Source organism: Aulostomus chinensis, chromosome 22 (genome assembly GCF_037954235.1).
Source record: "Aulostomus chinensis isolate RoL2024-O1b breed Wild chromosome 22, RoL_Achi_v1.0, whole genome shotgun sequence".
NCBI classification, from domain to species: Eukaryota; Metazoa; Chordata; class Actinopteri; order Syngnathiformes; family Aulostomidae; genus Aulostomus; species Aulostomus chinensis.
The window spans coordinates 1,875,391-1,902,384 of record NC_141341.1 but is presented as its reverse complement, the minus strand read 5'-3'; the positions used below and the strand labels follow the sequence as shown (position 1 = coordinate 1,902,384).

General features: G+C 43.7%; 7 protein-coding genes and 1 long non-coding RNA gene across 11 annotated transcripts; 4 read left to right on the top strand and 4 right to left on the bottom strand.

Annotated features, from left to right (window-relative positions):
• Nucleotides 1-14: 14 nt before the first annotated feature.
• On the bottom strand, nucleotides 15-4,857 carry LOC147240263 (uncharacterized). Its single transcript, XM_086193444.1, has 2 exons — nucleotides 4,672-4,857; nucleotides 15-2,610 (listed from the first exon to the last, which is right to left on the bottom strand). Exons 1-2 carry the CDS (start codon nucleotides 4,724-4,726, stop codon nucleotides 1,475-1,477), a joined length of 1,191 nt encoding a protein of 396 aa, XP_086049570.1. The 5' UTR covers nucleotides 4,727-4,857; the 3' UTR covers nucleotides 15-1,474.
• Nucleotides 4,164-16,495, top strand: LOC147240261 (uncharacterized). The gene is made up of 3 exons (XM_086194314.1): nucleotides 4,164-5,327; nucleotides 5,849-6,724; nucleotides 11,751-16,495. Exons 1-3 carry the CDS (start codon nucleotides 5,153-5,155, stop codon nucleotides 13,478-13,480), a joined length of 2,781 nt encoding a protein of 926 aa, XP_086050440.1. The 5' UTR covers nucleotides 4,164-5,152; the 3' UTR covers nucleotides 13,481-16,495.
• Nucleotides 8,819-11,058, bottom strand: LOC147240262 (uncharacterized). The gene is made up of 2 exons (XM_086193480.1): nucleotides 10,885-11,058; nucleotides 8,819-10,386 (listed from the first exon to the last, which is right to left on the bottom strand). The coding sequence occupies exons 1-2, from the start codon at nucleotides 10,949-10,951 to the stop codon at nucleotides 9,359-9,361; spliced, it is 1,095 nt and encodes a 364-aa protein (XP_086049606.1). The 5' UTR covers nucleotides 10,952-11,058; the 3' UTR covers nucleotides 8,819-9,358.
• On the bottom strand, nucleotides 15,505-18,177 carry LOC147240260 (uncharacterized). The gene is made up of 2 exons (XM_086193411.1): nucleotides 17,855-18,177; nucleotides 15,505-16,928 (listed from the first exon to the last, which is right to left on the bottom strand). The coding sequence occupies exons 1-2, from the start codon at nucleotides 18,027-18,029 to the stop codon at nucleotides 15,685-15,687; spliced, it is 1,419 nt and encodes a 472-aa protein (XP_086049537.1). The 5' UTR covers nucleotides 18,030-18,177; the 3' UTR covers nucleotides 15,505-15,684.
• A 133-nt stretch (nucleotides 18,178-18,310) lies between these two features.
• LOC147240259 (uncharacterized) lies at nucleotides 18,311-19,775 on the top strand. The gene is made up of 2 exons (XM_086193520.1): nucleotides 18,311-18,475; nucleotides 18,734-19,775. Exons 1-2 carry the CDS (start codon nucleotides 18,421-18,423, stop codon nucleotides 19,654-19,656), a joined length of 978 nt encoding a protein of 325 aa, XP_086049646.1. The 5' UTR covers nucleotides 18,311-18,420; the 3' UTR covers nucleotides 19,657-19,775.
• A 256-nt stretch (nucleotides 19,776-20,031) lies between these two features.
• LOC147240258 (uncharacterized) lies at nucleotides 20,032-23,869 on the top strand. Of its 2 annotated transcripts, XM_086193558.1 has the most exons (3): nucleotides 20,032-20,373; nucleotides 21,773-22,015; nucleotides 23,739-23,869. In XM_086193558.1, the coding sequence occupies exons 1-3, from the start codon at nucleotides 20,199-20,201 to the stop codon at nucleotides 23,804-23,806; spliced, it is 486 nt and encodes a 161-aa protein (XP_086049684.1). In that variant the 5' UTR covers nucleotides 20,032-20,198; the 3' UTR covers nucleotides 23,807-23,869. The 2 variants fall into 2 exon arrangements, with proteins under 2 accessions (XP_086049684.1, XP_086049683.1); XM_086193557.1 differs by lacking the exon at nucleotides 23,739-23,869 and having other exon boundaries at nucleotides 21,773-22,481.
• Nucleotides 22,930-24,548, bottom strand: LOC147240257 (uncharacterized). Its single transcript, XR_015111253.1, has 3 exons — nucleotides 24,438-24,548; nucleotides 23,261-23,320; nucleotides 22,930-23,146 (listed from the first exon to the last, which is right to left on the bottom strand). It is a non-coding gene; the product is annotated as an uncharacterized LOC147240257 (long non-coding RNA).
• Nucleotides 23,910-26,371, top strand: LOC147240256 (uncharacterized). 3 transcript variants are annotated; one of them, XM_086193450.1, is made up of 3 exons: nucleotides 23,910-24,038; nucleotides 24,130-24,307; nucleotides 25,102-26,365. In XM_086193450.1, exons 2-3 carry the CDS (start codon nucleotides 24,253-24,255, stop codon nucleotides 26,145-26,147), a joined length of 1,101 nt encoding a protein of 366 aa, XP_086049576.1. In that variant the 5' UTR covers nucleotides 23,910-24,038; nucleotides 24,130-24,252; the 3' UTR covers nucleotides 26,148-26,365. The 3 variants fall into 3 exon arrangements, with proteins under 3 accessions (XP_086049576.1, XP_086049574.1, XP_086049575.1); XM_086193448.1 differs by lacking the exon at nucleotides 23,910-24,038 and adding an exon at nucleotides 24,542-24,719 and having other exon boundaries at nucleotides 24,045-24,307; nucleotides 25,102-26,371; XM_086193449.1 differs by lacking the exon at nucleotides 23,910-24,038 and adding an exon at nucleotides 24,529-24,719 and having other exon boundaries at nucleotides 24,243-24,307; nucleotides 25,102-26,371.
• The last annotated feature ends 623 nt before the right edge of the window (nucleotides 26,372-26,994 follow it).

Here is a 26,994-nt window from a genome sequence, read left to right as displayed (position 1 = left end):
AACATCAAGAGGAGTAGATTTAGGCAAAAAAAAAGACTTTAGAAGGTGAGGATATCACACTTCAATTACATCATAGATCCCAAACAATAAAAGATAAACAGGGTATTCATGTATGGGAGTGAGTGTGTTTGGGCATATTCTGATGTCTGTGAGTGTGTGTGTGTCAGGGGGGCAGTCAAGGATCTGTGTGGAAAGCCTGGTTGATGCTTCTGTGTTGCGATGGCGTAGACCCTATTTCGTCATTGAGCATTCGAAGTTCTGTGCCGAGGGAACGCGTTGCTCTGCAATTCACCACCAAACCACTAGGGGGTGTGGCTGTGTCTTTGTATGGTTTCGGGGGCTCTTGTTGGATTCCAAAACAAAACTATTTACAACAGAAAGTCCAGTGCTTTTCTTTGAGCGACTGTCTGCTTTCATGAATCAAACTGTCAACTTTGAACATGACAAACACGGCTTCTTGTGGCCATTTTCTTCCGGAGACGCACACATTTGTCGCGGAGGTTCTTCCACCTCTTCATGCATTCAGCGACCTCCTCTGAGCGAACAATCACAGTCCTTGATGTTCATGTCACGATGTGTCCACAGGATTTTTTGGAGGTGCATATCAGGCTACAGCGTAGGGGTCTGTGTTGACAGCGTAGGTACGGCGTCGCCGCGACGCAGAAGCATAAACCAGGCTTTAGTTGTACTTATAACTCAGGGGAAAAAAATACAGCCGCAAGTACAGTCAGAAATTATTGACAAAAATCCATACTTATGATGAAAATACAGAAATGAAAGACAAATATGAAAATCTCAGGTCAGCGTACAAGAACAACCTATCAGGTGTGAAGTTCAGAGTAGGGCCCGACCGATATATCAGCTGGCCCATGTATTGGCCATTATCGGCCAATCACAGTCTTCTCCTGGATAAATCGCATGGGTGTGTACGTTTTCCTAATAGCATTGATATTAAAAAACATTTATTAAAGCACATGAAATGCAGAAAACAATACTTTTGATTTAAACACGGTGTAAAAGAAGGTTCCTGTGCCTCTGCCTTGTTTAGTTCACTATTTTATTTTGGTCTTTACTGAAAGGGTCTTGTAAGACAATGTAAAATATTTTGAAAAGAAGTTATTTGTTTAAGAAATCAGCCTTCTACTTTTAAACAGTCGTATCGGTGCAAAAATTGGTGTACAATAAATATAGAAAGGGTCTACTTTCAGTCCAGCACCAGTATTCCTTATATCAGTTGTACTTTTGGTAATGGGAGTTTTTTTCTGCTTTAAAATTGGTATTGGTATGGTCAAATTGGCCTCAAAAAATCCCACATTAGTCGGCCTCAAGTTCAGAGAGGAAACAATCACATTGTTTCTCCTTCAGTCCAATTCACAAGAAATCAGAAAAAGGAGCTTCGACTATTACACGAACTGTAATAAATCCTCAACAAATCCAACTGAGGTTGTAAGAAATCTGAAGTTTCTCAGTTGCTTCAGTGTTTACTGCTGCTGTTCTCACCAGCACATTTGTGACTTTTGATCTGTGTCTTTTGAGTGAATCTTTTGTTGCACACGTTGCAGCTGAATGGTTTCTCCCCAGTGTGCGTTCTCATGTGTCTCATCATACTTCCTTTGCGTGAGAATTTTTTACTACAAACTGAGCAGATAAAGGGTTTCACTCCGGTATGTGTCCTCATGTGTGTAATAATGTGTCCTTTTCGTGAGAATCTTTTACCACAAACTGAGCAGATAAAAGGTTTCACTCCAGTGTGAACTCTCAGGTGTTTCTTCAAGTTTTCCTTGAAACAAAATATTTTGTCACATTCAGAGCAACTAAATGGTTTCTCTCCTGTGTGAATTCTCATGTGTTTCTTCAGATCTCCCTTGAAACCAAATCTTTTGTCACATTCTGAGCAACAAAATGGTTTTACTCCAGTGTGAACTCTCATGTGTCTCTTCAGATCTCCCTTAAATCCAAATCTTTTGGCACATTCAGAACAACTAAATGGTTTTTCTCCTGTGTGGATTTTCTTGTGCAAATTCAGATTTGACTTGGAACTAAAGGTTTTCCCACACACAGAGCAGGTGGTGGATTTTTCATCAGTATTATGTCTCTTATCATTTTCTGGGTCTATTGTATTTTTGAAAGAGTTGAAGCTAGGCCGAGTGTCATTCAGTTTTAGCCAGTCAAGACTGTCATCAGTGTCAGGTTCAGGAGTGTTTGCCATCTCATCCTCAGTATCAGGGTGTAAAAGTGTGTCTGGGTCCAGGTTGCTGGCTGGTTCTGGTCCTCCACAGTGGTCTCCATCAGCCTCTGTCTTCAGGTGGTGGGTGGAGCTGCTGCTTAGAGGCTCCACCTCTCTGCTCTCCTCAGCTGGACTCTGATGAAGCTGAGAGGACTGAGGTTTCTCTTCATCATCTTCACTCTTCACAGGGACAGGAGGGAATGGCAACTTGCTGATATCAGCCTCCTCCAGCCCTTGAAGCTGCTCTCCCTCCTGACTGGTCCAGAGTTCCTCCTGCTCCTCTTTGATGTGGGGGGGCTCTGGCTGCTCCTGCTCCACCCTGGAGCTCCACTCCTGCTGCTCGTCTTCACCAACAATCACTTTCCGGACATCTGAAGGTAAAACTGACACAGATACAAACTGCTGTTACCTAACTGATGAATTTTAGGTTGACACGAAACACAATTTAAATGTTAAAGTTTTCATTCACTGGTGGCTCGTTGATTTTATTAGCGTGTTGTCATGAGGTAAGTAGTTTCACTGGTGACAGTGACAAACCAGAAAAATGCAGAAAAGACAGGCAAGAAGACTACAACTGAGCAAAAATAAACCCTCGAGAATATAAAAAGCAAAAGCTCTTTCATGGTTAGCATGGGCCACCAACTAATGTTTCACTTCATTAAATTTTTGTATATTTTCATGCATTCCTCGGTTCTGAAATATTGTTGTCCAAGATCAAAAGTAGATCCTGACTCTTTTTCAATAAAGGTCGGGTCCACTGCAATAATCCGGGAAACTGACATCATTTAAGACGCACATCTCCAGGGAGTAGGAGTGTTGAATGAATGAACTAGGATTTGTAATGATGCTTGAGGGGAAAATACGTTGATTTAACAAGGAAATTCATATTCTGCATGTGGGAGGATTGAACCTGGGACTGTCTGATTACCACCTGAGCAAAATGTCCCCCTTATGTGAATGTGAGCCAGAGAACTCCATCTAATCTGGCAAATGCTTAGAAAATATAGTGACAAACATCTGCTAGCTTAGCTGACTGTCACATGACCACTGCAGGAGACCTGCACGGGTATCAGATGACAGTCAAACCTGCGTCCTGAATTTTCAACAATCCCCCCCATTTGATTAGGCATCGGTGCAGGTTACTGTGGCTACAACTGGCTAATGCTAATATACAAGCAAACATTGCATCACTCGGCTGCTCCAGACAGTGGTCAGGACTGTGGCCCCCCAGCAAGAAGGTTGTGGGTGGAGCCCCGGCTGCAGCACGGGGTCTTTCTGGGTGAGTCTCCATGTTCTCCCTGTTCCTGCTGGGTTCTCTCTGGTACTCAAGCTTCCTCCACAGTCCAAAGACATCAAGAGGGACCAGGTTAATCCAGACTCTAAATTGACGGTAGGCGTGGCTGGGAGAGCCAATGGTTGTCTGTCTCTATGTGTTGGCCCTGCCATGGACTGGTGACCCGTCCAGGGTGAACCCCGCCTCTCACCGCCCTTAAAAGGATAAACGGTAGAGAATGGATGGATGGTTGGGTGGACTGCTTCAGACAGACAGTCATATTAAGAAACAAAAAACAGCTGTTCCCTATCCAAACAGGAAAGGTTCCTGACAGTAAACATCCAACTGCGAGGTCTGACAGCAGCTTCCTGTGGCCTGGTCTGTCTGATGAGATCATGTTTTACATTAATTCACTACATGCTTTTAAAAGAGGAGTCACTGAAGGTCAAATGTCACATACGAGTCTGACAACAGATGAAGACATCACTTAGATGTTCGCAGTTACTCAGGCAACGAGACAGGAAATGTCTTGAAACGTTTGTTGTTGTGGTTGGTTGTCGCTTAAGTGTGAGTCACACTTGCTAGAAAGCTCTCTGACTCCTCCTACCAGCTTTTTAAAATACAAAATGTGGTGTCATTTTTTTTACACTGTCTGGCGTTGTGGTTCTGAATCAGACGGAGACATGGCAGAGGGGATTTATTGAGGACACCGTCGACTGAGATGTGAAAGACCTCCAGTCTTCTTCCAGTTGCTGATTCCCATGCTGTTCTTTCCTTGTACTTTTCTTCAGGAGAAGCTCGAAGTTGGACTTCTGACTCAAGGAATGTTGAAAATGAGATTTTTAATGTTTGCACTTTTTTTTTTTTTCATTTTTAACGTTTCACATTACAAACCTTTGCAGTTGTCGAAATTTAAATTTATGGTCAAATGGTAAAACATAGGGAGGAAAAAATAACTGTTTTGACTAGTCGGGGAATAATCAATAGGGTGATCAATATGAAATCATTAGCGCTCGACTCAGGCACAAAACCAGCAGTCAGGACTCCTCACGTCACCGATCGAAGCTTTTAGCAGGAGCTCGCTGCTGCTAGCAGGCTGTGCGATTGCTGAAGCTAACGTTAGCTTAGCAAGGTTAATAAACGTGTTTCCGGGTGTGAATACGTCACCAACCTTCAGTTTGCAGCTTGGTTTCCGGGTGTGACACAAACCGAAGCTGCTGCTCCATCTCTGCCCGGGTTCCACACCTGAACGCTGCCGTTTTTCTGACCGTATGAACGATCTGACTGCGGGTTCATTCGTCACTTTTTGAAGGAAGAAAATATTTAAGCACATCAAAATAAAAGCATCTGTAGCGACCCGACAGTGGTGAGTTTCTTTTCCAGCTGTACTCAATACAAACGCAGCAACAACAAAAAAAAAGATCCTGTAGAGGTTAACTGAATATCTCATGAAGGCCTAAGAGAAAGTTAAAAGCCTCATCTAGTCAAAGGTGGTAGGGGGACGCGTCACAAATAGAGCCTTTATTCTGAAATGTGACCCGGAAGTGTAGGCTCGCGTGTTGTAGTCTCCACAGTGGAGCGTCCAGCTGGTCTGAGGCGGATGAACATCAGCAGCAGCGCCAGTGTTCAGTTTCCTCCTCTGACTGTAGAACATGTCCAGACTCCAGAGTCTGAAGCTTTTCGTCAACCAGCGGCTGAACGCGGCCGTCGAGGAGATATTTGGACATTTTGAAAGAACAATCACCGAGTATGAAGAGGAGCTGGAGCGCCGCCATCGGAAGCTGCTGGATGTGGTTCTGACACCTGAAATAAAGCTGCGACACGCAGGTTTGTCATCTGTCTGTTGTTGGAAACACGCTGCTGCTCTGCTGACGGTGCGGGGAACCCATGCTAAGCTAACGGTGGCTAAAGCTCCCCCACGCAGCCTGTTAGCCGCAGCTAGCTGCTGCTGAAGTGCAGGCCGATGAGACGAGAAGCTCCCGAGAGTTGCAGCAGCCCAACACCGAGCAGCTGTCAGCAGCAGTTATTAGCAGCTTGGAGCCAAACACGACACGAACAGGAGACCTGCAGGCTGGGACTGCTGGTCTGAGATCAGAGGTTTGAAGAGTCCAGTCATTCTCAGTCAGGATCTCAGTGGATGAACCCTCATCGCTGTAACATGCAGGTCTCTGCTCTCAGTGTTTGGACTCTCAACTCAGGTTTTTGTCTCTGAGTCACAGTTTGTCGTCTCAGTTGATTATCCTGAAAACTGCAGCAACAATCAGACAACTTCTCATCTCCCTGGAAATGATTTGACATCTGTAATGGTTTCTGAGCAAACCATGACTTGTGATTTCTCTGTGTTCCAGTGATTCCTGCAGATGTGCAGCAGCTGCTGGGGAGTCAAGAAGAGGTTCCCCCTGAGCAGCAGGAGTGGAGCTCCAGGGTGGAGCAGGAGCAGCCAGAGCCCCCCCACATCAAAGAGGAGCAGGAGGAACTCTGGACCAGTCAGGAGGGAGAGCAGCTTCAAGGGCTGGAGGAGGCTGATATCAGCAAGTTGCCATTCCCTCCTGTCCCTGTGAAGAGTGAAGATGATGAAGAGAAACCTCAGTCCTCTCAGCTTCATCAGAGTCCAGCTGAGGAGAACAGAGAGGTGGAGCCTCTAAGCAGCAGCTCCACCCACCACCTGAAGACAGAAGCTGATGGAGACCACTGTGGAGGACCAGAACCAGCCAGCAACCTGGACCCAGACACACTTTTACACCCTGATACGGACGATGAGGCGTCAAACTCTCCTGGAATTGATGACCGTGTTGATGACTGGGTTAGACCCAGTAACCCTCAGCCAGTTTTAAACTCTATGAAAAGTGCAGAAGTCCCTGCAAAAAGATGTAATGTTGGTGAAAAATCTTCCACCTGTCCGATTTGTGGGAAGACATTTTCTTATAGATCGCGCATGAGACACATGAGAATTCATACAGGAGAAAAACCTTTTTCCTGCTCTGTCTGTAACAAGTGTTTCACTCAGCGTCCCCACTTGGTTCAGCACATGAGAACTCACACTGGGGAAAAACCATTTTTATGCTCAGTTTGTGGTAAAAGGTTCTCTCTAAAGGAAAACATGACAGCACACATTAGAACACACACTGGGGAGAAACCATTCAGCTGTAGTATTTGTTACCAAAGATTCACATGGTGGTCTCAGTTTAAAAGCCACAAGTGTGCTGGTGAGAAAAGCAGCACAAAGAAACTCTGAATCGTGAAGGTGAGAACAAGATGGACGTATAAAAATATATAAAGCACTAAACTCTCATTTGTTGTGATTCTTTTGTCGGTCAGATTGAACCAGAAAAACTGAAGTTGTGTTTGCTGTTTTGATGTTTCGTGTTGTCATCAATATTCCATGTCACCTTTTATAACTTTTGTGTACTTTTTCAAAATATTTGCACAGGGACTGTGCACGGATTAAAAAAAACATGAATGCTTCCATTTGACACAAATGAAGTGAAATTAATTTTATGGAGAGATATTTTTCCATAATCTTTCTCCAAAATGTTTTGTGGGAATGGGCCGAACTTTGACACGCACACATTCTCATTCTTGATTTTTAAAAACAACAACCTTGCATTACTCTTGCAAAACACATCCAATTCTTCAAAGTTTGATAACTCATTTTAAAAATTTGAATTCAGTACGTAATATTGGCCTGATCCGGGTGGTTTTGTCTTTTTAAGGAACAAAAACAACCTATTCTTACTAAAATTTAAAACAATCAAATAGTTGTTAGGTTTTGTAAAAGTCACCTAATATTTGAATCAGAGATAAATGGTGTTTGAAAGAAGCATATAGGATATAGGATGATCATCCAGGAGCTACAGGACAGCTTAGCGTCGTCTGGTAGATGTACAGTTGGTAAATATTTCTTCAGCATTTCATCACCTTCTAACTACCACAACTCCAGTTTTCCAGTTCTCTTGAAATTTGGCGGTGTTTCTTTCTTTTCCCCATGGGAATGTTGCTTTTTTTAGGACAAGATGTGCTTTAATTATCAGCACAACTTGTCCTCAAAAAAAAAAAAAGAAAAGCTGCCCAGCTGTCATCGCGCAAGAGGCGGGGTCACAGTGGGCGGGTCGCCAGTCCATCACAGGGCCACATCACGAGACCGACAACCCCTCACACACATTCAAACTAAGAGAAGTTGTTGTCGTTGTTTTGAATAATTTATTTACATCCTTGGACATAAATCAGTCGTTGTCTCCCTCTCCTGGTTCATATTCTGTCCTCTGAGTACAAATCTGAATCTTGTCTCACATCATCCCGTCGATCTGCGACAGGCTGACAGCACATTCACGTAATCTTCCTGACAAATAACAGGCGAATGAGTGCAGGTGCTTGTACATATGGTGATGAATGCTGTGTGTGTTTGAGGAGGTTGGTGCAAAGTTCCTCTGACATGGGAATGTGAGCTGATATTTGTGTGTTTCTTGTATGTTGAAGCACTTTGCCAGATAAAAGCGTCCTCCTGTTCTATGGGAATCCAGATGTGAGTCAGATTTTATCAAAGTGTTTTACAGCTTCTTGTGTTCAGTACTTTCTCTCACGTCCACGTTCTCTCTCCAACTCTTTGTGTGTCCTGTTCAAACGTGTCATGAAGACCAGAGCGATTCCATCACAAGTGGATGGCTCTAATTACCGGTGTGGACACACTCAGAGCTACGACGATGGACCACCTCATCACCGATGTTCAGGTTAAACTGACATATCTTCAGATCTGGGCACTAGCAGCTGGTGTTGGCGATCATGGTCACATAATATCAAAATTTGTTCAGAAATACTGTGATATTGCGCATTGTCCACATTGCCCAGCCTTAAAACCAACAATATTAACTGCTATGAGTTGCTGAGTGAGGAACATGGCTGTGGAACAGATTTTCTCTTTTGTTTTGGTTTCTTTTTTATGCGGCTGCCAAAACTTGTGGACAGTAAAAATTTAATGTTGAAGTGGGAACAGCGTGCAAATACCATTTCAAAACAAACACAACACAAGCAAGAAAAAAATTTGAATTACATGACTTTTAAGGCTTGCAGTAATATAACCGAGCGACCTAAAAGGCAGAACAGCTAACATTATATTAGCTAACTTGGCTAGCATTTTCCACTGGAAAACTGAAGTCAACGTCTCTGCCATTTCTGTGGACATCAAATACGTCTCAACTTGTGAACTTGAAGCTCTCAGAAAAATTCAACTGATGATTTCGAGAATGCCAAAGGGCAGGACACTCGTCTCTTCTCATGAACACAGTAAACATTACCGCATTTGATAGCACCTCTCATTTCCTATTGATAAATACGAATTGCTTTCTTGAGAAAAGTCTGTCCCGCTCACCATGCAGTTGCTATCAATAAACTCAATTTATACAAACAATAAACCAGACATATCATCCAAAACAGAATTATAGAATTTAAAATGTCATCGGTAATGGAATGAATGGGTTGGTTGGTTCAACCTGCAGCATGATAATAAACAATGACATTAAACTCAATGACACAATTTTCATTTCTGTAAGATTTTAATGACATGCCAGCATGTGTTGCTTTTAATAACAATAATCTGTCGTGGTTAAATATGGCAGTTAAAAACTTTCAGGACCGACATAATGATGTTTATGTTTCTTGGTATTTTAAGCAGAAAAGTGAGCTTGATTACTCGTCGTCGCTGGGGATGCACGAGGAGACACATTTTCAAGTCAAGTGTGAACTCAAGTTCTTGAGAGCTGTCCCCTTATGAACAGATCTCTTATTGCGGGTTTGAAGAGGGTCTTTAAAAGTGTGAGTCCTGAAACTCAGATTCTCAATTGTTTACTTAAAATCCCACAGCATCATTTAGTACTGCTGTTCTCACCAGCACATTTGTGTCTCTTAATTTGGCACCTCCAAGTAAATATTTTGTCACAAAGCCTGCAGCTAAATGGTTTCTCCCCAGTGTGAGTTCTCATGTGTTTTGTCATGTTTCCCTTTTCCGAAAATCTTTTACCACACACTGAACAGATAAAAGGTTTCACTCCAGTGTGTGTTCTCATGTGCTCAACCAATGTTTTACGCAGAGTGAAACTTGTGTTACAAACTGAGCAGGAAAAGGGTTTTTCTCCTGTGTGAACTCTCATATGCGTCTTCAGATTTCCCTTGAAACCAAATCTTTGACCACATTCAGAGCAACTGAAAGATTTCACTCCAGTGTGGATTGTCTTGTGCTTATTAAGATTTGACTTGGAACTTAGTGTTTTCCCACATTCATGGCAGGTCGTTGATTTATCACCAATATAATATCCTTTACCACTGAGAGGAACCTCCTTACTTCTCACAGATTTTAAACCTGACCGAGTGTTACTGAGTTTGTTCCAGTCTTCACTGTCATCAGTGTCAGGTTCAGTAGAGTCTGACATCTCACCCTCAGTATCAGGATGTAAAAGTGTGTCTGGGTCCAGGTTGCTGGCTGGTTCTGGTCCTCCACAGTGGTCTCCATCAGCTTCTGTCTTCAGGTGGTGGGTGGAGCTGCTGCTTAGAGGCTCCACCTCTCTGCTCTCCTCAGCTGGACTCTGATGAAGCTGAGAGGACTGAGGTTTCTCTTCATCATCTTCACTCTTCAGAGGGACAGGAGGGAATGGCAACTTGCTGATATCAGCCTCCTCCAGCCCTTGAAGCTGCTCTCCCTCCTGACTGGTCCAGAGTTCCTCCTGCTCCTCTTTGATGTGGGGGGGCTCTGGCTCCTCCTGCTCCACCCTGGAGCTCCACTCCTGCTGCTCGTCTTTAATGAGGGGGGGCTCTGGCTGCTCCTGCTCCACCCTGGAGCTCCACTCCTGCTGCTCGTCTTCACCAACGATCACTTTCCGTACATCTGACGGTAAAACTGAAACAAAGAATAAGAGCTGGTGATGAATGCTCACACGAGCTGTTGGCATGGTGATGCTGCTGGATGAGGAATGTTCCCATAGGTTGGTTCACGAGGAAGCGTTGTGACTCGCACTACTGACAGTGTCTCGGTTTTACTGCTGGTGGTGGGACACCATGAACAGCAATGGTGCTTACCAATGCTTATTGAGAGTACATTCCATACACACAGTCACTCGACCTGTTGGATTGTAAATGATCAAATATAATTGTTTTTAGTGTCACTGAAACTCTGTAGACTCGTTCCACCTGCTGCTCACAACCAGTTTTAGATTTCACTTTAGTGAGCAGGAAAGATGAACATCGACCACGCAAAACCAGCAGTCAGGACTCTTCACGTCACCGATCGAAGCTTGTAGCTTGAGCTCGCTGCTGCTAGCAGTCTGTGTGGACGCTGAAGCTAACGTTAGCTTAGCAATGATAATAAACGTGTTTCCTGTTTAAAAACATCACAAACCTTCAGTTTGCAGCTTAGTTTCCGGGTGTGGAACAAACCGCAGCTGCTGCTTCATCTCTGCTTTCATTTCACATCTAAAAGCTGCCGTTTTTCTGCCGCTGTTGAGAGTTTGACTGCGGATTCACACGCCACTTTCTTTCGGAAGCAAATACTCCCTTGCGTTCAGGGGCACGTATCATAATAAAACGTTTTGAACTCAGAAGGTTGCAACGGAAACTTTTATTTTTAAAAAACCTCCCCGGATGTAACAGAATATCTACTTCCTATATAGCGCGGCGAGTGAACCCGCAGTCTGACTGTAAACACCATCAGAAAAACGGCAGCGTTCTGGTGTGGAACCTGAGCAGAGATGGAGCAGCAGCTTCGGTTTGTTTCACACCCGGAAACCAAGCTGCAAGCTGAAGGTTTGTGACGTTTTTAAGCCGGAAACACGTTTATTATCATTGCTAAGCTAACGTTAGCTTCAGCGTCCACACAGATTGCTAGCAGCAACGAGCTCCTGCTACAAGCTTCGATCGGTGACGTGAGGAGTCCTGACTGCTGGTTTTACGTGTTCATGTGATCGCAATCAGCTGTCAGCTTAGTTGTTGTGCAAATCAAAGAGGTGGAAATGTTTCACCTTGTAATCTTACCAGTTGTGGAATAGAGAGATTCGGTGTCCGGTGGACAGATATGACACAGACCATTGCCAAATGTGATTACATGCTGCTGGCAAAAGCCTTCTCACCCAATGTTGGTAAAGTTTCAGTCACTTTGTTCCCTGGAAAACACAAACACAGAAACAAGTAGCACCAAAGATGTCAGTTTAAAATACTCAAATGATCTTGAAAGGAAATTAATGTGTGAACACCTGGTCTGTGTTTCAGTTTTACCTTCAGATGTCCGGAAAGTGATTGTTGGTGAAGACGAGCAGCAGGAGTGGAGCTCCAGGGTGGAGCAGGAGCAGCCAGAGCCCCCCCACATCAAAGAGGAGCAGGAGGAACTCTGGACCAGTCAGGAGGGAGAGCAGCTTCAAGGGCTGGAGGAGGCTGATATCAGCAAGTTGCCATTCCCTCCTGTCCCAGTGAAGAGTGAAGATGATGAAGAGAAACCTCAGTCCTCTCAGCTTCATCAGAGTCCAGCTGAGGAGAGCAGAGAGGTGGAGCCTCTAAGCAGCAGCTCCACCCACCACCTGAAGACAGAAGCTGATGGAGACCACTGTGGAGGACCAGAACCAGCCAGCAACATGGACCCAGACACACTTTTACACCCTGATACTGAGGGTGAGATGTCAGACTCCCCTGAACCTGAGACTGATGACAGTATGGATTGGAAGGAGGCTGGGGAACTTTTGAAAAATGGGGATAATGCAAAAGGTGATGTGCGATGTCGTACTGGCAAGAAACAATTTAGCTGTTCTGAATGTGGCAAAAGATTTGGTTGCAAACGAAATCTCAAGAGACACATTCAAACCCACACAGGAGAAAAAACATTTTTCTGCTCAGATTGTAACACAAGTTTTACTCGGCGTCACACTCTGCTTATGCACATGAGAACACACACTGGAGAGAAACCTTTTACCTGCTCAGTTTGTGGTACAAGATTTGCAAGAAAGGAAAATATGAAGACACACGTTCAAGGCCACACGGGAGAGAAACCATTTTCCTGTTTAGTGTGTCACACAAGTTTCACTCGGCGTCACACATTGACTCTGCACATGCGAACACACACTGGGGAGAAACCATTTAACTGCTTGGTTTGTGGTAAAAGATTTAACCAAAACTCTAACCTGAAAAATCATATGGTGTTTCACACTGGGGAAAAGCTGCACAGCTGCTCTGTTTGTGATAAAAGATTTGCTTGGCGTTATCAACTCAAAAACCACAAATGTGTCGGTGAGACGATACAGCTTCAGCTTCATCAGAGTCCAACTGAGGAGAACAGAGAGGTGGAGCCTCTAACCAGCAGCTCCACCCAACACATGAATACAGAAGCTGATGGCGACCACTGTGGAGGACCAGAACCAGCCAGCAACCTGGACCTAAACAGACACTTACACCCTGATACTGACGACCAGGCAACAGATTCTCCTGAGACTGATGACAGTGTTGACTGGAAAAAAAAACGGGAAGTGTTGAAAAGTGATGGGGACTCAAAAGGTGATATGAGATGTCAAACTGGCAAGAAACAGTTTTGCTGTACTGAATGTGGCAAAAGATTTGGTTGCAAGGAGAATCTGAAGAGACACATAAGGATTCACACAGGAGAGAAACCTTTTAACTGCTCAGTTTGCAGCAAAAGCTTTAACCAGAAGTCATCTTTACAATTGCATACAAGGATTCACACAGGAGAGAAACCATTTTCTTGTTTAGTTTGTAATACAAGCTTCACCCTGCGTCAAAGGTTGGTTGAACACATGAGAACACACACTGGAGTAAAACCTTTTATCTGCTCGGTTTGTGGTAAAACATTCTCGCTCAAGGAAAACATGACAAGGCACATGAGAACACACACTGGGGAGAAACCTTTGAGCTGCAGCATTTGTGACAAAAGATTCACTTGGAAGTCTCAGCTGACGAGGCACAAGTGTGCTGGTGAGAACATTAACAGTAAATGAGGCTGAAGGACTTTAAATGAACACTGAAGCAAATGAGAAACTTTTCCTTTTTTTTTTTTACAATTTCAGTTTGTATCTTTGAACCTGGACATGTAAGAGTGAGCAAAGAAAAAACTTTTTTTTTTTCAGAGTTACTTGTGATCAGGAGAAATATTGAAGTAGTCTTTTGTGTGAACGTTTCACCTGACTGACAAATCTTTTTTGTTTGCTGACCTGAGATTTATGTATTTGTATGTTTTATCGTCCTAATTATTTAATTCTATTAACATTTAAATCTGGATTTACATAATTGTTACTTTGTGTTGTTAACCAATTGTACAGACGGATGTTGTGTACCTTAAGAAAATACATGTAAAGCAGCAAACAAAAATGCGCCTGGTCAAGAAAGTTGTTCTGACAATGTGTCTGGAGTTCACGTGTGTTTACAGAGAAACGGAACAATCAATCCTCACGGAGGTGAAGATTCTTCCGATGACTAATATTGCAGTATTTGGGGAGGCGCGAGTATCAGACCCATCTGATCAGTCGTGTGACTTAACTACTGTGACATCAGAGATGTGTAGACCCAGTTTCCATTTTATGTATTTATAATTTTACAAAAATGGCAAAAAGCACCTTAAGCTTAAATGAAATTCCTAATTGGAATGTTTCCATCACCTAATGTGACAAATGTGCCTCAAAATACATCGATGATGCAACAGTCAAGGGCCAACCGGCCGCATTCGTGGGTGGCACAGTGAGGCAGCACAGGAGCTTTCAAAAACCCAAAATGTTCAGCAAGTTGAGGACATGATGGAAAACTGGTGTTCAGATTTGTGCCCACTGTACTTTTTAAGATGTTAATTTTTCCAGCTTTTTTAAACAGTAGAGGTCAATGGAGAAAAGGTGCTGTTCTTTCAGAATTCCTTTCATAATTCTTTTCAGGTTCTTTCCTTGGATTACAGGGAAGGAACTATCGAGTTTTACAGCGATATGAGCAACACAGAAACACACATGACAAGACATACAAAGACCTCGGGGGAGGGGGAAAGGGAGGAATCCTGAGCTCAGTGGGTAAGACGTCAACATAAAAAAATACCACAATAAATGGGATAAATTCATGAGTCATTATAAACAGCCTTGCAGCAAATACTGTGAGAAATGTTTCGTCAAACTAAAAGTTTAAATCTTGAGGAAACACATCCAGTCGCTGTATTTTACACTTGTCCATGCTGTTTGTTAATCAAGCTGTACGCAGGCGGAGGAACCACATGATGATCCCCACTTGTTCTAAGCATCACCCAACTGCCATCTTCTGATGAGATCATTCTCATGCCTCTCCCTGTGGAACTCCTGCGGTGTTTTGTGGATTAGAAGACTTCAACTGACCGTCCATGAGCATCAGCGTCAGTCGATCATGGCTGAGTTTTCATTTTTGAGTGAACTGTCACTTTAATGACCTGCAGACATCATTATTTGCTGGCATTGGAACCTTGTCAGCATGAGGAGCAAACGGAGAGAGACAGTTCAAGGACGAGGAGACAAATCTCCCATTTTGGTCAGATATAACTTCTTTTCACTTTGTATTTGACATTTTACAAATTATTATCATAGCGTATGTTAGAAATTATTTTTTGTTTCTCCGAATCTTGATAACACAAACACTTGTTTATCGGTTTTCATGTTGACTGATGCGTTAAAAACCTCTGACAGCCCTGATCCCATCCTGCAGCTTTAAGATTTGTGATTTCTCTTGTTGTCATTCATATACTTCTAATTAGTGATTATAATGTGGGACACAAACACAAACGCATGTGCACGCTGCTTATTTAAATATTTATGCTTCACTTCTGATCGAAAACATTTAGGACGGACATTTTACGGCTCGACAACCCTGTGAGGTGAAAAATAAAGTAATTTAAGGTTTTGTGGGGATTTTGGATGAACGCTTATGAGGAGCGTCTTGTTAATTTTAATAAATAATCTAATCCTCACTTTCCTGGATCCTGAGAGACGAAACCACGATAGTTAATCCAGCTGTCACGTTGCCCGATCTGTTAAAGATGACCTGACAGCTCTGGTCCGTCTGCATTGGACTTGGATGTCCATAATAATTAATAATGAATCATTCACAAGACTGAAAGAAAGATGATGATTCTCAGTTTAGACCACTTTATTCACATGTAGACAGTCAAAGTGGACGAAGAGCAACAAAAACTCTTACTTCATTTGTAGTAATGAGCGTGCAGGTGCATAAATGGTGACGTCTGTGTGTAAGGGTGGACATGCAGAAGTCCTCGTCTGTTGGACTGTGTGTCAAAGTGCGTGTGTGAGTACGTTTTTAAGTGTGTTTGAAGATCCATGTTGCTGCTGTCACCAGCACACTTGTGGAAGTTAAGCTGGTACTTGCGTGTAAACCTTTTGTCACAAACACTGCAGCTGAAGGGTTTCTCCCCAGTGTGCGTTCTCATGTGTCTCACCATGCTTGTTTTCTCAGCATAAGCTTTCTCACAGACAGGGCAGATAAAAGGCTTCACTCCAGTATGTGACGTCATGTGTCTCGTCATAGTTCCCCTTTGTGAGAATCTTTTACCACAAACTGAGCAAATAAAAGGTTTCTCTCCGGTGTGAGTTCTCATGTGTCGTGTTATGTCTGCCTTCTCTAAGAATCTTTTGCCACAAACTGAGCAGATAAAAGGTTTCACTCCAGTGTGAGTTCTCATGTGCCGCACTAATGTGTGATGGCGAGTGAATCCCGTGCTACAAACTGAGCAGGTAAATGGTTTTACTGCTGTGTGAATTTGGATGTGTGAAACTAAATCTGAGCGCTCCCTGAACCTTTTACTACAAAGTGAGCAACTAAAAACTTTCTCTCCTGTGTGGACTTTCTTGTGGATTTTCAGACTTGACATAGAGTTGAATGTTTTCCCACATTCAGAGCAGATAATTACAGGAATGTCTTTATTTTTCATGGACTTTAAACCCAACTGAGTTTTACTAGGTTTGATCCAGTCTTCATCACTGACATCAAACTCAGGTTCCAGAGAGTCTGACATCTCATCCTCAGTATCAGGGTGTAAAAGGGTGTCTGGGTCCAGGTTGCTGGCTGGTTCTGGTCCTCCACAGTGGTCTCCATCAGCTCCTGTCTTCAGGTGGTGGGTGGAGCTGCTGCTTAGAGGCTCCACCTCTCTGCTCTCCTCAGCTGGACTCTGATGAAGCTGAGAGGACTGAGGTTTCTCTTCATCATCTTCACTCTTCACAGGGACAGGAGGGAATGGCAACTTGCTGATATCAGCCTCCTCCAGCCCTTGAAGCTGCTCTCCCTCCTGACTGGTCCAGAGTTCCTCCTGCTCCTCTTTGATGTGGGGGGGCTCTGGCTGCTCCTGCTCCACCCTGGAGCTCCACTCCTGCTGCTCAGGGGGAACCTCTTCTTGACTCCCCAGCAGCTGCTGCACATCTGCAGGAATCACTGGAACACAGAGGAACACAGGATGGAATTTTTCAGCTGACGTTTGGCAACTGGAATGTTGTTTGGTCTTTTTTCTTCTGGACTCTTGTGTGTGTTTGGGTTGAGAACATGTGATTCATCATTGGGAATGATGGGACAGGCAATACCTGGGAATTACATGCCAGATCAAAACTCCAAAGTTGATAACATATATAAGCAGTGACGTACGCTACACGCTCAAAATAAATACTTTGGCTAGAAAATGTCATGTTCTAGTTCTGTTGGGATGAACCCTCACATAATGTAGGACTCTCCTGCCTACATGGAGCAATTGTGGATTAAATATTAAAGTCCTTCATGATAAGCTGAAGGTTGCTTATTATACACAGGTTCTGCTGAAGTGAACGTAATATGTTTTGCAATGCCTGAGTTTACACTTCCCAGGATTTACTGAGAACTGTGATTAACCAGTGTTGGTCATCTGTGTATGTCAAGGTGTGAATGATGCTGCTGTCTCACCAGGCGGACAGCTTCAGGATGCAGGTCACCCTGGTGGAGACACCGGCGTGATCGTACTCTGTAGTTTTTGATATTTCAAAAATCTTGTTATTGTTTTATGTTGCTGAATACGAAGTTGAACTGAACAGCGTTGAGAGGCTACACTCAGCTGTCAGCTTGATTTCATTTGCACATTCTAAGATTGGCCAATGCAAGAGCTCTCCCCAGTGACCCGGCTCCAAGCTGCTAATAACTGCTGCTGACAGCTGCTCGGTGTTGGGCTGCTGCAACTCTCGGGAGCTTCTCGTCTCATCGGCCTGCACTTCAGCAGCAGCTAGCTGCGGCTAACAGGCTGCGTGGGGGAGCTTTAGCCACCGTTAGCTTAGCATGGGTTCCCCGCACCGTCAGCAGAGCAGCAGCGTGTTTCCAACAACAGACAGATGACAAACCTGCGTGTCGCAGCTTTATTTCAGGTGTCAGAACCACATCCAGCAGCTTCCGATGGCGGCGCTCCAGCTCCTCTTCATACTCGGTGATTGTTCTTTCAAAATGTCCAAATATCTCCTCGACGGCCGCGTTCAGCCGCTGGTTGACGAAAAGCTTCAGACTCTGGAGTCTGGACATGTTCTACAGTCAGAGGAGGAAACTGAACACTGTATAACGGTCATTGATCCAAGTCCGGCTGCCCACTTGCATTGGCGGAGCTTTCCGGGTCACATTTCACATTAAGGGACCATATTCAGTGTCTATTCTCAACAGCTGACTGAAGTCAGGAAAATTGTTACCTTCATTATTGAAACACTTGAGTGTATCACTTCACACAAACACACACTGGAATAGACATATACTAGAGCAGGAACTGCTTGTACACACACCCGATAAGTCGCAACACAAGTTTTTATTTTGAAACGAATCCTTGCGACAGATTATTTACTTCCTAAACAAGGCGACGAGTCAGACAGTCTGCGGATAGCGGCAGGAAACAGCAGCGTTCAGGTGTGGAACCCGAGCAGAGATGGACCAGCAGCCGCAGTTTGTTTCACACCCGGAAACCAAGCTGCAAACTGAAGGTTTGTGACGTTTTTACACCCGGAAACACGTTTGTCAACGTTGCAGAGTCGATGCAAAGGCTAATGTTAGCTCAAGCATCCATGGAGGTTTGATTTACTGACATGATCATTTCTGACAGCTGTTTTTGCGTCTTTATGTCCTTTTATTATCGTCAGCTGTCTGCTTTGTCGTGTAACTTAAATTGCAGATGTTGTATACAATTACATTATTTTTTATTTGAGCGTTCTTAATGACAACTGTTTTTTTCTGCCTTCCAGTTTTACCTTCAGATGTCCACAAAGTGATTGTTGGTGAAGAGGAGCAGCAGGAGTGGAGCTCCAGGGTGGAGCAGGAGCAGCCAGAACCCCCCCACATCAAAGAGGAGCAGGAGGAACTCTGGACCAGTCAGGAGGGAGAGCAGCTTCAAGGGCTGGAGGAGGCTGATATCAGCAAGTTGCCATTCCCTCCTGTCCCTGTGAAGAGTGAAGATGATAAACAAGACCATGATGATGATGATTACAACAAGTCACACTGTCCTGAACCTGAGACTGATGACAGCGAAGACTGGGTCAGAACCAGTAGCACTCAGTCAGATTTAAACCCGGCCCCGCAAAGTCAAAAGAGTTGTAATGCTGGTGACAAATCAACAACCTGCCCTGAATGTGGGAAAACGTTTTCATACAAGTCAAGTCTGTATTTGCACAAGAAAATCCACACAGGAGAGAAACCGTTTTCCTGCTCAGTTTGTAATGCAAACTTCACTCGACGTCACACATTGGTTCAGCACTTAAGAACGCACACAGGAGAGAAACCTTTTACCTGCTCAGACTGTGGTTGTAGATTTCGTCACAAAGACTGTCTTAAGAGACACATGAGTGTTCACACTGGAAAGAAAGCATTTTGTTGCTCGCTTTGCAATAAAAGATTCCGGCAACACTCTGATTTAGTTGCACACCTTCGAATTCACACTGGAGCAAAGCCTTTCAACTGCTCAGTGTGTGATCAAAGCTTTTCACGAAAAGGAAACATGATGAGACACATGAGAATGCACACTGGGGAGAAACCGTTTTGCTGTGACATTTGTGACAAAAGATTCACTCGACAGCTTCAACTCAACAGCCACAAGTGTTCCAAGAGAACAGCAGCAGTAAATACACCTGCAGGCCTGGAAACAAATCATGAATCTACAGTGAAAACTTGAGCTTCTTACAACTTCAGACGGTTCAAATAATCGAGTTGAGAACATGGATGTGCAAGAAAGTAGAACATGGTCAACGATTTTAAGGTCTGTTATCTTATTGAAAAAATGCACTGAAACACTGAGGTTGTATTCTGTATTTTGTATTGTGTGTTTTGAAGGAAGTGAAAGGATTTTGCAAATTATATGAGGGTGCAATTGTAATTGAAATCAAGCTTTCAATGAAAGAACTGAACACTTTAATATAATGGATGTTAATCAATAACATTGATTCCCCCCCCCCCCCCCCCCGCTACAGGTTTAAATGAGTGCCTCACATGAGTTGTAGTGGTTATATCACCCCACAAGGTGGCGCCATAAGGCCTGGAACAAGTCTACCACTTATAGAGTAGCTATAGAAGCGCGTGCTCAACCGAATTCTGAAATATGACCCGGTAGTGTTGGCTCGCGTGTTGTAGTCTCCACAGTGGAGCGTCCAGCTGGTCTGAGGCGGAGGAACATCAACAGCAGCGCCAGTGTTCAGTTTCCTCCTCTGACTGTAGAACATGTCCAGACTCCAGAGTCTGAAGCTTTTCGTCAACCAGCGGCTGAACGCGGCCGTCGAGGAGATATTTGGACATTTTGAAAGAACAATCACCGAGTATGAAGAGGAGCTGGAGCGCCGCCATCGGAAGCTGCTGGATGTGGTTCTGACACCTGAAATAAAGCTGCGACACGCAGGTTTGTCATCTGTCTGTTGTTGGAAACACGCTGCTGCTCTGCTGACGGTGCGGGGAACCCATGCTAAGCTAACGGTGGCTAAAGCTCCCCCACGCAGCCTGTTAGCCGCAGCTAGCTGCTGCTGAAGTGCAGGCCGATGAGACGAGAAGCTCCCGAGAGTTAAATTCTGTTCTCTTCCACATACGAGGACTGCAGAATTTCTCATTTAAGCCCAACTGGGTCTAAGTTGACTGTTAAACTCCAGCAGACAGGTTCACATTAGAGCAAATCTTACTCTTAGGTGCATCACTCAAAAAAGTACCTATTGCAACAACATATTTTGATTTAGCAACTCTGCTGCACCTTAAACAATAGTTCTTAGGGAACATACAGTATATCTTAACAATAGTTCCTGTTGTCATAGAGAGTTGCAGCAGAGCCGCAGAATAATAGCAGTTCCTCTCAATAACACGTTTTCAATTGAATCAGCACGAAGGACTACAACTTCCGTGAAGACGACACTAACAACTGTGACTGTGTGAAAAACTTAACAGTCTCAACTCGGTCATGATGTCCTGACTCACATTGGAATGTACAAGTGTGTTTAAGAAACTGGCAACTGGGATTTTAAAAAAAAGCATCACAACACCAAAAGAGTGTTGTCCTTATTTCCTAGGAAAAGTAAAATTCTACAGTTTGAACACCAAAACACTTCTGATTCTCAAGGAGGTGAATCGTCCGTTTGATGGCAGAAACCATTTGATCTGATCTAAATCACAGTGTAGTAAAGCTTAACCCAAAAAAGTCTAGCATTTACAATTACTCACAAACAGGAATCATCAGCTCAAAGAGGTTTTCTTCCTCTTGCGTCACTACGCTTGTGACTCCAGGATGCTGAAGGAACCAGTCACGTATACTGAAGATAAGCAAACTCTCAATTGAGAAATTCTTAGGCTACAGCAGCTCAGATGTAAAGTTAGGATGGGAAGTGTGACCAATCGCTTCTGTAAAAGAATAGAATAAAGGTTTGGGGCTAACGGCTACTGATGGCTTACAACAGTGGAACTCTTTACAAATTCTCAAAAAAAATCAAAGTGATTTTGGACCACTGCGTATGCATCTGGATGAAGACGATTTACTTCACAGTTTATAAACTGTCTTATTGGACAGTTTAGCTGTTGTTAGCCATCAGTCAACATTAGCTTCAAGTTAAATGTACATTGCTGGATTTTTTTTTTTTGCATTCTGGAGTCCCAAAGAGGTAATGCAGGAGGGAAAAACATCTTTGTGACCTTTAAATTGTGAATACTTGAAGGGAAAAAAATAATTTGTGACTCATTTCTTTAGCATGCAGTGACGCGTGTCTGTTGAGTTAATATAATTTGGTTGTTTTTCACTCCTGTGTTTCTCTGTGTTCCAGTGAATACTGCAGATGTGCAGCAGCTGCTGGGGAGTCAAGAAGAGGTTCCCCCTGTGAAGAGTGAAGATGATGAAGAGAAACCTCAGTCCTCTCAGCTTCATCAGAGTCCAGCTGAGGAGAACAGAGAGGTGGAGCCTCTAAGCAGCAGCTCCACCCACCACCTGAAGACAGAGGCTGATGGAGACCACTGTGGAGGACCAGAACCAGCCAGCAACCTGGATCCAGAGTCACTTTTACACCTTGGTACTGATGGCAGGAAATTGAATAATTCTGAACACGAGACTGAAGACAGTTTTGGTAACTGGATCAAACTGTATAAGATTCAGTCAGGTTGAAATTATAAAGGTGGAGATACATTTTTCTCAGGGGCAAATTTGCACAAGAAAATCCTCACAAGAGAGAAGCCTTATTGTTGCTCTGAATGTGGCAGAGGATTTGGTTTCAAGGGAGATCTGAAAAATCATATGAGAACGCATACTGGGGAGAAACCTTTCGGCTGCTCATTTTGTGGTAAAAGATTCTCACAAAAGGATATATCATGAGACACATGGCAACGCACACTGGAGAGAAACCATTTACTTGCTCAGTTTGTGGTAAAAAAAATTTCAGAAAAGGGAAACATGACAACACACTTGAGAAGACACACTGGAGTGAAACCGTTTACTTGTTCAGTTTGTTGTAAAAGATTCTCGGAAAAAAGGAAATATGATGAAACATATGAGAACACACACTGGGGAGAAACTATTCAGCTGCAGTGTTTGTGACAAAAGATTTACTCTGAAGTCACAGCTTAAAAGCCACAAGTGTGCTGGAAAGAACCACAACACCAAATAAAGTTTAAGCAACTAAGAAACTGAATTTCTTACAACCTCAAGTGCAGTACAGACGGGCACAGTCAGGAACCCTGTGGTTGAAGCATTACTCCAGCTTGTCTGAAAACAGTTTTTCCTGTGTCCACACTCAAGTCAGTCATTGACAGCAGACGATCATCTGCATCCCAGAGCAGACGGGCTCGAAAAAAGAAAAAACACAGGCAGGACTATGATCAGATCTGATAATCAGTGCCTTCTGCGGTTTCTTTACTGACTGACACGCTTGTGGAATTATTCTGTATTGAATGTTCTTTATTAATTCAGTAAATAAATACATATTCTGGCACAGAGGCAGTTGTTGCTCTTGCTCATAGAATAGACCATGATGTCCCCAACCCATCAGCTTCACTCCTGTCCTCATATGCTGCCACCTGTGTCTTGTTCTCGCAGTAGTTTAGTGGTACAGTTGAGGGTCTCTGAGCCACCAACGTGATCAGGCTGGTATCAGGTGCGTCAGGTGTGTCACCGACCAGGAGCTCAGGAGCTGCAGGTACTGTTTAACCTGAGAAATGCAAGGCTTCGTCCAGTTATCGTCTCAAATACTGGTGCACCAACAAAGCAGCGAGGCTGTTATTGATTTCTTAGTATCTGTAACTAGCCACTAAAGATTCCTCACCTGGCCTGCTGGTTGTCTCATTACCGCTATTCCGACTCTGACCATATGTGGTTAGTCAACCTGGTAACAAGCAGAATGGATTAGTGCAGCAGGAGTGAGGGAGACACCTGCTGACCGGGATGTATAAATGTCGTCTATTGCACACTGGTATCATTTTTTTCCCTCTGGTGCATTAATTTGTCAGCGATTAATTAAATAGTTTGTGTTTAGAGCTCCAGCTGGGCGTTTGAGAGTCCTGCAGTACCTCAGCTGTTCCCAGGACTGAGCTCTTCCGGACAGAGACCTCAGATGTTGAGCCACTCTCCCAGTTTGGGTGTCACATGTCACATGTTATATATAAATTATATATATATATATATATATATATATATATATATATATATATATATATATATATATATATATATATATATATAATTGAATAAGTTATAGCTTGTGATCTCAGAGTCTTTCTATAATTGTCTGTACACCTTTCCAGGGCTCTGCAATATGTCCCAACAGTTCAATTACTCCGAGGCCACAGGATTAAACGGTTCCCATAAATGAATAAATAACCAGCGGCAGCCGCACTTCTCATCAGCCGGGCGTGTGTGGTGTTTTCCCTCTCCACGGCCTCCAGGGCTCCGTGGGAACTGACCGCTGCGTTTAATTAACTCAAGGAGCCTGCGAACTTTACTGTAGAAATGAATGACACACAAACGAACACTTCCGGGTTGCGGTGATAAAGCCCTGTGATGTCATGCACTGCTTTGACAGCTACGTGTGGGCCCGGATGAAGGTGAAGTTTCGCTTGAACCTCCGTTACTACACATTTTATCGTGTCATGTCCACTGTAACCACAACTGTTTTGTTTGTTTGTTTGTTATAAGGAGGAAGCGTTTATTTTGAAACAAGCCCGGATGTAACAGTATTAACTTCTTGGAGCGACGGTTGAGTCTGCTGTCAGACTGCCAGAAATTACGGCAGCGTTTGTGCGTGTGGACCGAGGAGAGATGGAGCAGCAGCTGCGTCTGGAGACACATCCCGAAGCGAAGCTACAAACTGAAGGTTTGTAGCGTTTTGCCCCTGGAAACAGTTTTTTTTTTTATCTCTCGTTGCTGAGCTAACATTAGCCAAAGAATCCGCACTGCCCGTTAGCCGCTGCTAGCTCCTGCTACAAGGTCTGATGATACTGCACCTGAATAATAACGTAGCTAACAGGATTGTGGCTCCTGCCGGGTGAGCAAATTCTAGAGGATCAAGTTTCTCTCCACTGTTGACCTGTCAAGGTTCCTTTCAAAGGTTGTCCTTGCGAATACTGAGAGAGCAGCTGGTGTGAAACAGTTCCTGGGACCGTTCAGTCACCTTCGACTCACCCTCGTGATGATGGAATGTCAGGAGAATGTTTTTGGTCCACAAAACCCTGGAGCCTGCAGCCTGGAGCTCCCAGCTGTGGTTTTGTTATTTGTTTTTTTTAAAGGTTGGTCATCATTCACTTCAATCGCATTTTCCTGTCAAACTCCAGCAGTGTTTTCTGGATTAAAAAACTTCACCCAACCTTGCATCATCACAGCGGTCAGTAGGTGATGACCGAATTTTCATATTTGGGGAAAATGTTCTTTTAAGTTGAGTCACATCATCGTTATTGTTGTTGCTGCTGTCTCTTGTCTGCCTCTCCCCTTTTTAAAAATTTTTTTCCAAAAAAATGAAGATTGACAAAACTCACATTGTTCATCCAAGGTTCATGAAAATGTGTGCTGCTGTTACTTTTCCCATCACTGTTGAACCTCAGTCACGTCACTGTTTTAATGTTCAGTTTTCCAAAATTTCTTTTTTGACTCCACTGTTTATATTTGTTTCAGTTTTACCTTCTGATGTCCTGAAAGTGATCGTTGGTGAAGAAGATCAGCAGGAGTGGAGCTCCAGGGTGGAGCAGGAGCAACCAGAGCCCCCCCACATCAAAGAGGAGCAGGAGGAACTCTGGACCAGTCAGGAGGGAGAGCAGCTTCAAGGGCTGGAGGAGGCTGACATCAGCAAGTTGCCATTCACTCCTGTCCCTGTGAAGAGTGAAGATGATGAAGAGAAACCTCAGTCCTCTCAGCTTCATCAGAGTCCAGCTGAGGAGAGCAGAGAGGTGGAGCCTCTAAGCAGCAGCTCCACCCACCACCTGAAGACAGAAGCTGATGGAGACCACTGTGGAGGACCAGAACCAGCCAGCAACCTGGACCCAGACACACTTTTACACCCTGATACTGGGGGTGAGATGTCAGACTCTCCTGAACCTGAGACCGATGACAGTGAAGACTGGAACAAACCCAGTAAGAATCAGTCGAGTTTAAACTCTGAGAAAAACAAGGAACATCCTCTCAGTGGTGAAAGAAGTAAGACTGCTGACAGCTCAAGAACCTGCTCTGAATGTGGCAAAAAATTTGGCTCCAGATCAAATCTTAATTTGCACAAGAAAATCCACACAGGAGAGAGGCAGTTTAGCTGCTCTGAATGTGGCAAAAAATTTGGTTTCAAGGGAAATCTGAAGGCTCACACAAGGGTTCACACAGGAGAGAAACCTTTTTCCTGCTCATTATGTGGTAAAGGATTCTCCCAAAAGGGAAGCATGATATCCCATATGGCAACTCACTCTGGGGAGAAACCTTTTTCTTGCTTAGTTTGTCATACACATTTCACACTGAATAAAACGCTGGTTCAGCACATGGCAACCCACACTGGCGTGAAACCTTTTATCTGCTCAGTTTGTGGTAAAAAATTTTCAGAAAAAGGAAACATGACGAAACACATGAGAACTCACACTGGAGAGAAACCGTTCATTTGTAGTGATTGTGACAAAAGATTCACTTGGAAGTATCAGATTAAGAGACACAAATGTGCTTCTGAGAAGAGCAGTAAATGATGAAGCTGCAGGACTGTGGAAAAAAACTGAAGCAAGAGAAAATCTTTTCATTTTATGCACCTTTGATGAATGGTTGTCTAAAACTGGTCTTAATATCAGTTTGCGACACACACACACACACACACACACAGATATGCTATTATATTCCAAATGTCTATGTGCTTCAGCGGTCATCAAGACACATTTGATCTGCAGAGATTTTGGTTTGTGCTTCAGGTACTGATGTGAATAAACCAGCTGAAACTCAGACTGCTGCTGCATTGATTTCACTTTGTGGCCCGAAGGTGAAACGCACTCAAACTAATGAAGATCATGCAAACAGAGTGGCCTTAAAAAGGGAGACACTTCTTGACAAAGTATGCCCAGCAAATCTACAACACGATAGCCACCCTGAAAAAAAAAAAATCAAAAACCTGCACAGAACGACACCGGAAACGTTTGACGACGTGATGAACACGACTCGGCATATTTATCATCCTTATTAATTCAATCTATTTTGCCTTTGTTCCTTTTTTTGTACTCTTGCCAAAATGATTATGGAATTATTGATTTAAGGGTCCCGCATATCATTAGTATTCAGTTTAAGGCCTTGGTGAGCGGGAACCTCATTTAACGTTTGTCACATGGGAGAAACTTTCCTTAAACGACTGAGGAAGGATATTTATTCACCACAAGTAGCAAAAAGGAGATGTTCTTGTCTCAGTGCAACACAAACCGGGTGGACTGTTGGTACAGGACACGATCGAGGTTCATGTTGCGATGGCTCAGCTCGGACGAGTCCGGAGGAAAAAGAAACCGTCCGTCAGGTGTGGAGGCTGCTGCTCTCTAGTGGTCAAACCCCGCAACT

What these genes read in the sequence shown, in the direction of transcription:
- LOC147240258 (XM_086193557.1), top strand. Translation starts at nt 20,199, where the DNA reads ATGTCCAGACTCCAGAGTCTGAAGCTTTTCGTCAACCAGCGGCTGAAC. An exon ending in AATAAAGCTGCGACACGCAG is followed by an intron (nt 20,374 to 21,772) that starts GTTTGTCATCTG and finishes TCTGTGTTCCAG; the next exon opens with TGAATACTGCAGATGTGCAG.
- LOC147240259 (XM_086193520.1), top strand. Translation starts at nt 18,421, where the DNA reads ATGGACCAGCAGCCGCAGTTTGTTTCACACCCGGAAACCAAGCTGCAA. An exon ending in AACCAAGCTGCAAACTGAAG is followed by an intron (nt 18,476 to 18,733) that starts GTTTGTGACGTT and finishes TCTGCCTTCCAG; the next exon opens with TTTTACCTTCAGATGTCCAC.
- LOC147240256 (XM_086193448.1), top strand. Translation starts at nt 24,623, where the DNA reads ATGATGGAATGTCAGGAGAATGTTTTTGGTCCACAAAACCCTGGAGCC. An exon ending in GTTATTTGTTTTTTTTAAAG is followed by an intron (nt 24,720 to 25,101) that starts GTTGGTCATCAT and finishes TATTTGTTTCAG; the next exon opens with TTTTACCTTCTGATGTCCTG.
- LOC147240261 (XM_086194314.1), top strand. Translation starts at nt 5,153, where the DNA reads ATGTCCAGACTCCAGAGTCTGAAGCTTTTCGTCAACCAGCGGCTGAAC. An exon ending in AATAAAGCTGCGACACGCAG is followed by an intron (nt 5,328 to 5,848) that starts GTTTGTCATCTG and finishes TCTGTGTTCCAG; the next exon opens with TGATTCCTGCAGATGTGCAG. An exon ending in TGGTGAGAAAAGCAGCACAA is followed by an intron (nt 6,725 to 11,750) that starts AGAAACTCTGAA and finishes TCTGTGTTTCAG; the next exon opens with TTTTACCTTCAGATGTCCGG.
- LOC147240263 (XM_086193444.1), bottom strand. Translation starts at nt 4,726, where the DNA reads ATGGAGCAGCAGCTTCGGTTTGTGTCACACCCGGAAACCAAGCTGCAA. An exon ending in AACCAAGCTGCAAACTGAAG is followed by an intron (nt 2,611 to 4,671) that starts GTTGGTGACGTA and finishes TATCTGTGTCAG; the next exon opens with TTTTACCTTCAGATGTCCGG.
- LOC147240260 (XM_086193411.1), bottom strand. Translation starts at nt 18,029, where the DNA reads ATGTCCAGACTCCAGAGTCTGAAGCTTTTCGTCAACCAGCGGCTGAAC. An exon ending in AATAAAGCTGCGACACGCAG is followed by an intron (nt 16,929 to 17,854) that starts GTTTGTCATCTG and finishes TCTGTGTTCCAG; the next exon opens with TGATTCCTGCAGATGTGCAG.
- LOC147240262 (XM_086193480.1), bottom strand. Translation starts at nt 10,951, where the DNA reads ATGAAAGCAGAGATGAAGCAGCAGCTGCGGTTTGTTCCACACCCGGAA. An exon ending in AACTAAGCTGCAAACTGAAG is followed by an intron (nt 10,387 to 10,884) that starts GTTTGTGATGTT and finishes TCTTTGTTTCAG; the next exon opens with TTTTACCGTCAGATGTACGG.